This window comes from Suricata suricatta, chromosome 8 (assembly GCF_006229205.1).
Source record: "Suricata suricatta isolate VVHF042 chromosome 8, meerkat_22Aug2017_6uvM2_HiC, whole genome shotgun sequence".
In the NCBI taxonomy this organism is placed as follows: Eukaryota; Metazoa; Chordata; class Mammalia; order Carnivora; family Herpestidae; genus Suricata; species Suricata suricatta.
Genome location: NC_043707.1, coordinates 120,735,173 through 120,748,868, shown reverse-complemented (window position 1 = coordinate 120,748,868; position 13,696 = coordinate 120,735,173). Strand labels below are relative to the sequence as shown.

Sequence of the window (13,696 nt, the reverse complement as noted above, 5' to 3'; positions counted from 1 at the left end):
ACCGGCCGCCCGGCCGCCATGGAGCCGTCCCCGGCCGCCGACGCCGAGCTGCAGCCTCCGCTCCTCGCCAACTCTTCGGACGCCTTCCCCAGCGCCTTCCCCAGCGCCGGCGCCAATGCGTCGGGGCCGCCGGGCGCCCGGAGCGCCTCGTCCCTCGCCCTGGCTATCGCCATCACCGCGCTCTACTCGGCCGTGTGCGCCGTGGGGCTGCTGGGCAACGTGCTGGTCATGTTCGGCATCGTCCGGTGAGTCCACCGCGGGCTGGCGCCGCGGGGTGACGGTGGGGACCGGGGACCGGCCCCCTGACCTAGGACCTGGGGCTCCCCGGGTTCCCGCACTAACTGCAGGGGGAGCCCAGGGCCCAGCTAGGAGACCGTTCCATTGAGAGTCGGACACTGGAGTGTGTGTGTGTGTGTGTGTGTGTGTGTGCGTGCGCGCGCGCGTGCGCGTGTGACTAAATAACATTCGATCATTTGTTTGCATCCCCTTGTTTCTGCATTAGTCCGTGCGACAGTTAGTGGTCTGTCAGTTTACGGGTGGGTGATTCTGTGTTCCTGCCAGTACAAATGTATTGAAGGCTGGACCTCTTAAAACCTCCCCGGGGTGGGCTTCTGGGGAGGCGGCTGTCTGGGCAGTTGGGGGACCAGGGGAGTGCTTGTGGGATCTGCACCATGCAGCGGGCGCACTTACCAAATCCCATGTGATGACCTCTCTTGGGGTTCCTGTGTTGGGGTATGCTTGTCCCACACTGTCAGTCGGTATGAGACTGTGACCGTGTGACTGTCGTTTCTTGTCAAATCCTTGAAACCTGAGGGGGAGGAGAGCGCCCAGAGTGGCTTCAGACCTTTGTGTCTGTGCCCCGTGCCAGGCAGTGGTGGGCTTCCCTCCTCAGTTGGCCATCTGGTCTCAAGGTCTGGGCGCCATTCAGAGAGGCCTCAGCTCCTCAAATGCCCTGTCTTTCTCTCTCCTCCTCTCTAACAGGTTTTTCTTTCTGCCAGAGGCAGTGGTGGTTTGTTTGGGCGGGAATGGAGCTGAGCTTTCGCCTCTGGAAGAGAAGTTCTCTTCTTGGTATCTATGTAGTGTGCTAGGACTTTCTCAGAGAATCTAAAACATCATCGGCTTGCCCGGAAGCAGCCTCCTGACCCAGTTCTGCCAGCTCAGACACGGGCGAAAAAGGATAGAAAGGAACCTCCTATCCTTATAACAACAAAGATGCCCTTGTATTTACTGTTAGTTGGAAATGGGTCATCCATGCTGGTTGAAGGAGGGCACAGCCCTAAGCCTCTCTGGGCTGTGGTGCCACCAGGCAGGGCAGAGGGCAGATTGTGGACTCAGGGGTTGGGAATGTGAACTGCGGTCTCAGCCCAGTCACTGATGCCCGTCTCAGAGGGTACCCCAGTCCCCCTGTCCCACACCATCTGCCCCATTTGTCTCATTTTCCCTGTCTGAAGAATGGAGACCTGATCTCCTCCGTTGGGAGTCTGAATTCCAGAGTGTGGGGTCTCTGCAGGGGAGGGCGGCCTGCGTTGGAGCACCGGATGGGTGCGTGGGTGTTGAAGGAGCTTTGGCATTGATTATCTCCGGGGAAATCTTTGCTCCCCCAGGAAGAGCAGAGGGCACAGGAATCTCCTGTGCTTTCAGTGACTCGTTACCAGCTACACCGGGAAAGCTCCGCCAAGCCCCGCAGGGACTAGTCTTTGCTGTGCGTTTTGGGTTGTGATTCTCCTCACTTTGACTTTAGAGTGGGGCCAACCCGAGTATGGATCCCAGCTCTGCCACGAACTGGCTCTGGAACTCTGGGAAATCACGTAGCCTCTTTGAGCCTCAGTTTCTTCATCTGTAGAATGGGGTAAGAATAGAACCTTCTTCAACAGGGTTTTTGTGAAGTGTCAGTGAGCAAACACATGAAATGCAGCTGGCCTGGTGCCTGGACCCAATAAATGGAAGCTGTCTGTGTGGTGAAGAGGAGAAGTTTTCCAGATCCCTCAGAATCTAGTGCCTTTTAAAGAAGGAGGCACGTGTCCTAAGGTGGGCCTGAGGGTGGCTAAGATTCTGAGTTCCAGGTGCCTGGCACCCAGGCTCTCGGGGGAGCTCTTGGTGCTGAAGTCTGGGAAGGGCCCTGTGGTGGTGCTCAGTGCCATTCCCGGCCTCTTCTCCAGGGGCTCCGGATGTTGGGCTGGTGAGCACAGCTCCCGCACTACCCGTGAGCCCCAGGGAAGGCCTCTCACTTCTGAGGGTCCCCTCAGGGTATGCTCTGCTTGCTAGGGCTGCTTGCGACCAGCTTCCCCCAAATCCCATCATCAAATGCAACTTGCAAGCCACATAGCTGGCCCCCATAGGTCTCCATGTTGCTAAGACGTTTGCTGGGCCAATCATCTATGTGATCCCTATCTCTGGGTCCGAATCATTTAATCCTCACCTACAAGCCTGTGGCATAGGCATCAGAATCCTCAATATGATCACCTCCATTTTACAGACGTGGAATCTGTGGTTCAGAGAGAGGCAGGATGACTCGTTCTCCTACGGTCCCACAGCCTGGTCTTGTGACTCCAAGTCTAGAACCTTTTTCCAGAGCTGTCTGGGGTAGGGGATAGTCAGAGAATTTCATGGAAGTAGGGGGCAGAATTCTGTGTCTCCTCTGACCTAGAATCACCAGAGAACAATGGAGACAAAAAGATTGTGATCCTACACATTATTTGGCCTGTGTATTTTAGGGTGCTGTCCTTGGGGGCAGGGGTGACAATGGGGCTAGTACTTAATTCTTCCCCACTGATGGAGAGGCGAAGGGTGGGGAGGGTGCCTGGGGCTCTGCTACTGCTGGCAAAGCCCTGAGAGCAGTGGAGAGAAGAGAGGCCCCTGATCCTTCTGGTTTCCTGGCACCCCAGGCAGGGATTGGCACAGCCGACAAGTGAGTTAGTTGACCGGATGAATGAGTGAATGGTTGAAGTAATGGATTCTGCCTGCCAGTCCTGAGCTTGGGCAGTGGAGGGCAAGGGTAGGTTTCCGAGGGAAGATCCACATAAACCCTTGGGAGGGGGAAGCGGGTTGGTATAGTGGCAGAGGTGGGGCTCTAAACCCAGACACACCTAAGGTCAAATCCTGAGTTCAAAGCCACTCTCCTGCCGTGTCTTTGGGCTACGGACTTTACCTCTCTGGGGCTCGTTTCTTCCGCTATCAAGTGGGAAGAACAACAGTGTGTCCGGGGCCGTGGTGAGGATTAACATGTTGTAGCTGAGCCATTTACTGCTTTTGAGAAAAGGGATTGTCTGTATGCGAAGGAATGAAAAGGATGAGCTCATTCAAGAAAATTCTGTGGTACCCTGTGCTAGATGCTGAGATACAGCGGTGAGGAGAATACACCATCCCTGCCCTCACAGTGGGAGAAATGACAGTCATCCGCTAGTCCTCTAACAGACTTGTGTGTGTAGCAGGCGATGAAATGGGAGGTGGGGGCCAGCCCCTGATGTGTGTAGGAGCCCCTGATGTGTGCCTCTGAGGAGCTGAAGGGTGAGGAGGGGGTAATAACTAAGAAATAGGGGGGTTCCTGGGTGGCTCAGCCGGCTGAGGGTTCGACTTTGGCTCAGGTCATGGTCTCGCAGTTTGTGAGTTGGAGCCCTGAGTTGGGCACAGAGCCTGCTTGGGATCATCTGTCCCCCTTGGTCTCTGCCCCTCCCCTACTCACGCACTCTGCTCATGCTCTCTCTCTCTTTCAAAAAATAAATAAAACATTAAAAAGAAGATGAAACAAAGAGAGGAGCCCCTGACAAGAAGCTGGGCGTGGATGAGGGGCTGAGAAAAAAGACTCTCAGAATCCCGAGTCACACACCCATTCGAGAAGCCCACTCACCCTTCCACACACAGGAGGGGGGGCATCTGGGAATTGTGCTCTTACCAAACGGCCCGTGGTTCCTGAGGCTTCTGTGAAATCCGAGCAGGATTTGGGGGGACATCTGGTCCCCAGGCAGAGCATCGCCCCTTAGTCCTGCAGTGTCAGTTCAGCCAGTATGGTGGCCCCGTGGGTCCTCAGAGCAGTCGCCCAACAACTCCTCTTTCTGGGTGGTCAGAGCCCTGAGCAGGGCTGGGCTCCAGGAGTTCCCACTAGTGGCTCACTGGGTAGGGCAGATTGTGAGGGGCTTAGCAGGTCCCCATCTCTGACAGGTGCCCCGTCGATCTTCCCTCTGCATGGCCCGGGACTTCCTGGTGCACCTGCCCCAGAATCCAGGCAGGAGAATGGAGTCGATATGCTTTTGCAAGTGGCCTTCTGTCTGTTCCACAGCCTTCCCTGCCTCCCTGCCTGCACCTTGCCCGGATCCTGGTTTCAGCGGGTTTGTACCCTGCTGTGTCCCTGACCTCCCCTACCTCCCCCACCCTGCCCCCTGCATGTAACCAGCCCAGCCTGCTTCTTCGTGACTGTTTCATGCCACGTGCTTCTCTGCCACTTGGTCTCGCCCTCGGCCCCTGTCTCTTCTGATGACTCCTGTATCAAGTGCGGGCTCTGCCACCTACTAAGGTCATTAGTGAATTGGATTGCCACTCTGCGCCTCAGTTTCTTCATCTACAAAATGTGGATCATAGTATCTGACTCATAAACACCTTTTTCCTAAAGATGACAGGGTCATATAGGTAAAGCATCATGTTTTTCCTCCCATCCTAACTGCAGCGCAGAGCAGGGAAGGGAGGCTGGGCCAGGCATAACGGACTGGACTGAGGAGGGGTCGTGACAGGTGACTGGGTGCTGTCCCCTCTTTCTACTATTGAGGTGCCAGGGGTTGCTGGGATAAGTGCCTAAGTGTCAGCTTTGCGGGATTGGGAGCTCTGAATTCTCATCTTGTTTTTGGAGGCCCTTGCCTTCTTGTCTCCCTCCCCTGTCTTCCCTGGGTTGGGGTCCGTGAACCCAGGCTTCCTAGGCCAGGAGAGACCCCACTGAGGAGACACCGTGCAGTGGTAGAGGCCACGGACGGGGATCAGGTGATGCCGTGTCTGCATCCCAGCCCGACTGTGCCCTGGTGGTGTGGCTTTGGGCAAACAGCTTACCCTCCCTGAACCTCAGTTCTGCATTTGTGAAACTGGGGCGATCAGGGTGGGTTTTGGGGAGGATTAGATGAGCTTGTGCATGTAAAGGTCGCGGCACAGCACCTGGCACACAGTAGGCCCTCAGCGTGTGCCGGGTGCTATGATTAACCAGCACCCCTGCAGCTGCTCCTGGCGGACAGAGCACGGCTGTGGGGCCTGATTACTTACATTTTCCATCTTGGGCCCTTTTCTGCTTCCCGAATCGTCTTTGCATTTACTCATACAGCAAGTGTTGGCTGATGCTGACCCCTGCCAGGCCTATACAGCCTTAGCTCCCAAGGCCCAGACCCTCAGCTTAGCTGCAGCCTGGTCTCTGGCTTCTAACATAGCAACTTCCCTCCCTCCCCTAGGCCCCAACCTTAGTTATAGCTCCAGGGACAATCACATCTTCCGGGAGCTGTGGGGAGGCCAGGGCAAGCTCCTGACCCGGCCAGAGGAGGTATTGCTGGTGCTCAGTCGAGAAGGAGCAGCACGGTTGGCTACTTGGAAAGGTGGGGGCGGAGCATTCCAGGCAGAGGGAACAGCATAAGCAAAGGGAGGTCCACAGGATGACGGAGAGCTGCAGAGGGCAGGGAAGTTCACCCTGGTTGAGCTGAGTATCAGGGGCTACAGGGACGCTGTGAAGGCAGAGAGGCTGCAGGGACCGAAGCAAGATACGCCCTGCAAGTAGATTCGTCCTCAGCAAGGCTAGGCCCCCGGAGCCAGTGATGAATCCACCCTTTCTGGTCTCTGCCTTCCACAATTCCCAGTGTTGGCGGAATGTGCGAGAACTCCCTGGACCAGCCCCAGGTAATTGGAGGGAGTCGCTCTGGCGGGGAGCATCCGAGGAGAGGCCTGGAGACAGGCTGGTGTTTGGGGCCAGAGGCTGCAGGTCTGGACAGTGGGAGCCAAGGCTGAATGGGTGCTCAGGTTCCACGGAAAGGGAACCATAGTGGGAAATGTAGGAGCTTTGAGTCACAGGTCATGGGGAAGAGGACTTCAGAGTGATCTGTGCGGAATGGTGTTCAAGGGGATGAATAGGGTGTGGATGGGTGCAGGAGCAGGATGGAGGCGCAGGGAAACCCAAGAGGCTGGTCCAGGGCGATGGAAGGGAGCTGTGGGACCTTGGGTGGGTCACCTAAACCCTGGCACCTCAGTTGTCCCCTTTCTAAAATGGGAGTGCTGTCAGACCGTCAAGAAGGCCTGGCGAGGGTGCCGGGAAGGCAAGCAGCTGCCCTGGCTGGTGTTGCCACTGCTCCTCCCGGGGCCTGGCCCCCTGCTTGCCACTTTCCCAGCCATGGGGAGTGTGTGACTCAAAGACACACTGGGGTGGGCCCAGGGTCACCAAGGGCACCAAGGTCACCCCCCCAGCCCTGCTGTGTGCCCAAGGTTTCTCCGCACTGCATGCCAGCCCTGCCCTGGGGGCTTGAGTCTTATTTACAGATGAGGACCGGGAGGCTCAGAGGCAGCAGGTGCCTCTCACAACCCGAAAGGTGCAAACCGAGGCCTTTCTGACTCCAGACCCACTCCATGTCCACTCTGCCACCGTTGTCCGTGAGACCCATGGAGCGAGAGCTGGTGATGTCTAGTTAGACGAAGGGAGGAACTGGCAGATTGCTGTCTGCAAACCTCCGAGGCCTCTTCGTGGGCTGACAGCAGTTGACGTCAGAGCAAGACTGACCTGGGATCACGGCCCAGCTGGGCCGCTTACTAAGCGAGTGAGCATAGGCAGTATATGCACAACCTCTCAGTTTTCTCATCTGTGAAATGGGAGTAGCATTAGAGCTTCATAAGGCAGTTTTGAGAAGGTTATGAGGCATAATGTGAAGGACTTCAGTATAGAACCAGGCATTTGGCAAGTTTTCAGTAAACATTTTCTGTCATGTCTATTCCAAAGGCTTGCTTCTCATTCATCCCGTCAGCATTTATTGAGCCCCAGAGGAACCAGAATTATTGGGTAGATCTTATAGGGAAGTTTTATTAGCTCAATAATAGAAATTTTCTTTTGCTGTAAAAGTAACACAGTAGTTATTTCAGAAAATATGGAGAAGTTTAAGTAGAGCTAATCATTAACTCTAATCTCACTACAAAGAGAAAAGCTTTGCTATTTTGGTGTATTTCCTCTCCCTCTTCCCCTCTCTCTCTTGCTCCCTCTCTCTGGCTCTGTGTGTGTAGGTTTTAATGACATCAGGATCACAGAATTGGAATAGTGATCATGTCATATACAGTATTTTGTAAGCTGCCTTTTCACTTCAAGTTATATCATGAGCATGTTGTCAGGCTATCAAACATTCTTTGAAAACATGATTTTTTGATGACTGCATTGTATGAATGTATTCTATTTGCGGGGGAGACTTCTGTGATTTCCAATATTATGCCAATCTAAACAATGCATCTGTGAACATTCTCGAACACTTATATTTGTCCACATCTCTGATTATTTCTACAAGGAATTTTCTAACAGTCAAAACTCTCCAAGAAGGTATGGGCTGCTGTGTAATGTAGGGAGCTTCCCATCTCTGAAGGTATGCAAGAGGGTGCTGGAAAACCACAGGGCAGAGGCATGGCACCGGGGATTTGGGTGGAGACAAGATAAACATAGCTTCAGGCTCCTCTTCCCACAACTGAGATTCAGAGATGCTGTGATCTCAGATTCCCCTTCTCCCCTTCCTGGAAGAGGATGCCTGGGAGCTGTGTAAGGGCAAGGCGTGATTTCATTACCCTCAGAGTCCTGGGACCTTTAAATCCAATTGGCTACCCAGAACATCATAACATGCACAGGAAGAGAGATAATCGTGGGCTTGAACAGAAAGCCTGGCTTAAATTAGCAATTTACCATCACACAGGCTGCAGCGGCCCTGTTACCAGCTGGGGGACATGGGGTGGGATGGGGTGTCTGGGTTGGGTTCTATTGATTTATAGCTCCCTGTGCAGCTGCAGAAATCAACAGCTTTATCTCTGGCCAGGGTGGGTGTATACAGAAAGAATCTTGTCTTCTGAAGCTTTTGAAGTCTTGATAAATTGAAAGAACTCAAAATTTAAAGTCCTGTGAGGTCAAAAGGCCCCGTCCAATAAATACACCACAGGGAGAGGTGGAGATGTCCCCTCCTTCTCCCCTGCAGAGGTAACCTTTCGCCAAGCTTAGGGCTTTGAATCATGGATGATGATTCTCTTTACAGAACACTTACTTTGTGCCAGGCAGTCTGCTTAGAGACATATATACATTATCCCATTTAATCCCCCAGACCCATATGAGGTGAGTTTGTTGCCCACATTTATAGATGAGGAAACTTGAGGCACAGAGAGATTCTATAACCTGCTCAAAGTCTTGGAGTCAGATTGAAATGGAGTCATTCTGATCTCAGAGCCCATGCTCTTAACCATTGCCCTATCTTCTGCCACCTGTATGTCAAGTTCAGCTTGGTAGCTCAGTCAGTTAAGCAACTGACTCTTGATTTTGGCTCAGGTCATGATCTCATGGTTGGTGAGATTGAGCCCTGCATTGGGCTGATAGCGTGGAGCCTGCTTGGGATTTGCTTTCCCCCTTTCTCTATCCCTCCTCCACTCATGCTTGCTCTCTCTCAAAATAAACAAACATTTAAAAAATACTTAAAAAATAAAAATAAAAATGAGGGAACTGAGGCTTCAGAAGTTCAGTGTCTCTTGAGTTAGTGGTCAAGGCAGGACTGGAACTTGCCTTTCCTAACCCTCATCCCTTCTTGCATCTCTTTCCACACTTGAGATTACTTGGGCTAAGGGAGAGCAAAAGGATATCTAGAAAGAGCTGGACCCAGGAGCAAGGGGAGTGGGTTCCTGTTCAGGGCAGCCTGGCCTGGAGGCCACTGACAACATCTCACAGGCCCGAAGAAGTCCAAGATTCCTGGGGCAGAGCCAGCAGCTGGCAAGGTGGCCACACCCTTCAGGTGCAGAGACTGAGATTCAAACCCAGGTCTGCCTCCTGCTGGCCGTCCACCCTTGGGCTCACCTCACTGAGTCTATTTTCTCATCTGTAAAATGGGGATGATAGAAAAATCACATGCATCACAGGGCTGTAGCAGACATACATTCAGCAGCCTCTCCTCCTAGCGGGCATGGTTCTAGGGGCTGGGCATGTAGCAGTGATCAAGACACAATCCCTGCCCTCATGAAGCTGACAGTCTAGTGGAGGAGAAGACAGACAACACATAAGTCGGTGTAAAGCCAAGGCTATAGGCAATGAAGCCAACTAAGACAGGCCTGGGGGGAGGGAGAATGGCAGGGCTGCAGTTGTGTCTGGTGAGGCTGGGGAGGAGACAGCTAAGCAGAGGTCTGTCGCTGGGAGGAAGTGTTTGGGGCAGAGGGAATAGTGAAGGTAAAGGTTAAGGGAGATGATGTATTTCCCTAGCTCAGAGCCTGGCCCGGAACAGGAAGTTGCTGGTAATAATGATTTCTTCTGGCTGATTTCCCAGCTCTTGGGAACCTGGGATAAGGATTAAGCCGAGGGAGAAAAACTGCTTTGCCCAGCCCAGATGCCCCTGCAGGACAGATGGAGATGATCTGTTTCCCTTGGTTACAAAAACTCATCCTCCTGGAGTGCTGGAAAAGCCCCATATCTAGTGATTTTCCATTCCTCCGTGGGAGAGGAAGGGGAGCCCAGCACATGGCCGGAGGGCTGTGCTGCTGGGAGGGACACTCCCCCCACTTGCTCAGGCCTGTCATCCCAGCCGGGAGAGAGTTCAACGGCAAAGCATGGCAGATTGACTCCACAGGGCTTCACACCAAAAATAGCACTGCTGACCTTTCTTGAGTGCCGACAAGGTGGCCAGCTCTGTGCTGAGTGCCTCCCGTATATAATATTGCATTTAATCCCCCCGACTCTGTGAGGTTGGTACCATGTTTCTCTCCGTTTGACAGAGGAGGGCACTGAGGCTCAGAGATGACAGTTCACTTGCCCAGGGCCGCAGTTGGCAAATGGCAGTCAGCCTTTGAACTGAGGCACTCTTGACTCCCGAGCCTGCGTGTGCAGAGACTGTAAACAGTGGTTGAGAAGAAGGTTGAATTCATGACACCCTCTGATTCCAACTGTGGGAAATGACTTGTATATCGCTGGGGTTTAGGAGAGGCCACGGAGCAGGGTAGACTGAGTTGCAAAGTTATTAAAATGATAAGTTGTTGATAAATAAAACACAGGTGAAATTCTGTGTACAAGTATTGTACAGTATGGTCTGAGGTCTAGAGGCGGGAAACCTGGGCTTTTTGGAACACCTGACTTTGGATCCTGGTTCTGTCCACTCTCAACTCCTAGATCAGGACCTCTCCTCTGTGGGTCGTTTTCCTTCCGTGAACAAAGTGGGAATATACAGGTACGCACTTCATGTGAGTCAAAGGAGAGAATGGATGTGAGGTGCTCTGCACCGGGCCTGTCTTCATTGTCCTCAAAGAGTGTCCCTTGGGGGCCGGGGACAGGTTAGGCCAACTGTATCATCCCTGTGTCACCCACACGGTGGTCACTAAGAATGACAAACTTGTGCATGATATTTTTACATGGAATTGTGGGACATTTATTTGGCGATGGAAGGACTCAAAATAATTCAAGGATCCACCAAATACGACTATGGCAAAAACGAGCATGTGCTTTGATAATGAGACAAGGCTTCATACAGGGGACCTTGTCAACACTCAATCTCTACAACACTTCCATAGTGGCTGGTGTCCGTCATTTCCGTTTTCTGGTGAGGAAAGCGTGTGGCTCCCAGCATCATCCTTAGCCTAGAGCATGGGTTTTCAGGGTGGAGTCAGACATGGTCCTACCAGAAAAAAGTACCAATAGGATATATTTCAAGAAACTGACTTATGCATTGTGGGGTCTGGCTAGGCAAGTCTGAAATTTGCCAGCTGGAAACTCTCTGGTAACAGCTAATGCTGCAGTCAACAGGCAGAATTTCTTCTTCTCCTGGGAAACCTCAGCCTTGCTCTTAAGGTTGACCCACCCTCATTACCAAGGATAATTTCCTTAAAGTCAGCTGATTGCAGATATTTTTATTTATTTACTTATTTTTTTACTGTTTTTATTTATTTTAGAGAGTGAGAGAGACAGTTTGAGCAGGGGAGAGTCAGAGAAAGAGGGAGACACAGAATTTGAAGACAGGCTCCAGGCTCTGAGCTGTCAGCACAGAGCCTGATGTGGGGCTTGAACCCACGAACCATGAGGTCATGACCTGAGCCGAAGCTGGACGCTTAACCAACTGAGACACCCAGGCGCCCCTGATTGCAGATATTAACCATATCTACAAAATACCTTCACAGCAACACCTAAATGAACGTTTGATTAAATAACTGGGTACCATAGCCCAGTCAGGGTGACACATAAAACTAATGATCACAGAATCAGACAGACGCTGGCTTGAGTCCTTGTACTACAACCTATAGGCTGCGTGACCTCGGGCAAGTTTCTCTGCCTCTCTGAGCCTCAGTCCCCTTGTCTGCCAAATGCAGTGATAGTGCTCATCCGCAGTGAGGGTGAAGTGCGATGATGTAAATCGAGTGCCTTTGTCCGTGCCTGTCGCATAGAATGAGGGAAGACGTACGTGGTCTTGAAGCAGTGTTTTCTAGTTGTAATGTGGTGCTTGCCTTCCCTTTTACACTGGTGGAGGGTGGGCGCTGTGTCCTGTTCATCTTCTATCCTGTTTCTTAGCTCAATCCTTGGTCCTGAGGAGGCATCGCTAAGTGTTTCCTAAATACCTAGTTGACACTTTGTTAATGAGATTCTCTCTGTGGAGTAGTTGGGATCTATAATAAAAACCCTCCAACTGCAAGACAAGAGGGAAGACGTGCGGGAGCTTCAGGCCTCTCCTTTCTTGAGTAGCACTTTGCTTCTAAGCTTAGTCAATCTCTCCTCCAGGGAGCCTTCTCTGCTGCCCCCAGGCCAACAGACCCCCTCCTCTGTGGCCCCACAGTGTCCTGTCTGTCCCCCGTCTGCACATACTTTTCCAAACACTTGATTGCTCATCTCTCCCCCTCTCTTCGGAAGAGCAGGTATGGGGCACGGGGAGTAGCCTTTGTGCAGAGCTGGAACCCCAGCCTAGGGTCTGACCCTCAGGCAGCATGTCAGTAGGGGTTTGTAGGAGGGACATGTCCTATTTCCAGAGACCCATGGGCTGACATGCCACACTTGAGGACCTTTGCTTTCTCGGGGCCTCTGGTGGGTCTGGCTGCCCCATTCCTGGGTCCAGCCATCCTTAAGCCAGAAGCAGAGCTGGGGTGATGGGCTCCTGTGAGCACGTTGTGGTTCTTGACCTGAACCACACAAGGTGTCTGCTCTGTCTATTGCTGAACTTGACATGACCTCCCAGCCCCTCCCCTCAACTCATGTTCAACTCAGGGACCTTTATTTCCATGTTCCAGCCTTTAATCTTCTCCTGTGCCATGCCTTGTTATAATTAACCACTTTCCTTCCTCAGGCTTTGCCAAAACTGAGACAGCTAATTAATTTCTGGCTACGTGCCACTCCTGGTAAATGGTGGGCAGGGACACAGCTCGCAGCCCTTGCTGTCCGGCCCAGCTTGTTTTGTCAGCGGGAAGAGCAGCCCCCCTTTGTCTGCAAACACGGGGAGCCCCAACTGGACCCCGGCTGGCTGGCAGACGCTTTATTTAAGCTATTTATTCCCCACAGTGGGCAGAGCCTTTGTGATCACTGCTGTGGTTGTGCTTTGGTTTTCTCATATGTAAAACAAAGGGATTGAACTTGACAAACCGGGAGGAGAAGGTGGGATAGAGGTTTAGCTAGTGGGTTCTGGAGTCAGAGGGAGCCCAATCTGCCACTCCTAGTTGTGGGACTTCTGGTGGGTTTCCTCACCTCTCCGAGCCTCAATATCACTCACCTGTAGAATGGGGAGAACGCTCACCTCCTGGGCAGATTCGGTGAGATAGGAACACACTTATGGCATTTATTTAGCAGCACAACCAGCACATAGTAAGTGCTCAGTAAATCTCCCACCAGCCACCTTTCCTTTCAGTGTTAACATTCTATATTCCTGATTGGGGCAGGGGGAGACCTTTTGTTGGGAGAACTGGGGAGTGGAGCAATTTTAAGACACTGATTGCTTCTATGTTGGAGGCCACGGCCAGCAAGATGATTAACCCCTCTGTATTCATTTCTCGGGGGTGCTGTAACAAATGGCCATAAAACAACAGGAATGCATCCTTCACAGTTGAGGAGGTCAGAAGCATGAAATCAAGGATGGCGTGCTCCCTCCAAAGGCTCTCGGGAAGGACCCCTCCTTGCCTCGCTGTGGGGGCTTGCTGGCGATCCCTGGCATCGCTTAGGCTTGTAGCTGCATCTGTACAGTGGTTGCATCTGTTTTCACATGGCTGTTCCCTCCGTGTGTGTCTCTGTGTTTCCTCTTGGAGGGACGCCAGTCACATTGGATTTAGGGCCCACTCTGATCTAGTATGACCTCATCTTAATTATATTTGCAAAGACCCCATTTCCAGGTGGACATGAATTTGGAGGGCACCGATTCAACCCAGTATACTCCCCAAGTCTCATTTTCCTCTCGTGTGTAAGGATGGTAATGGTAGCAATTGCACAGAGTTGTTGGAGGAATTAGATGAGGTAATCTATGTAACGTCATGATAGAATTCAATAGAATATGCCGAGCCCGTG

At 52.3% G+C, this 13,696-nt stretch overlaps 1 protein-coding gene across 1 annotated transcript in view; it reads left to right on the top strand.

Annotated features, from left to right (window-relative positions):
• The first annotated feature begins 9 nt into the window (after positions 1-9).
• OPRD1 (opioid receptor delta 1) overlaps positions 10-13,696 on the top strand; it is a 31,707-nt gene continuing 18,020 nt past the window's right edge. The window contains exon 1 of the mRNA XM_029948439.1: positions 10-245. Coding sequence (XP_029804299.1) covers positions 19-245 — 227 coding nt within the window. The 5' untranslated portion in view covers positions 10-18. The remainder of the gene's footprint in view (positions 246-13,696) is intronic.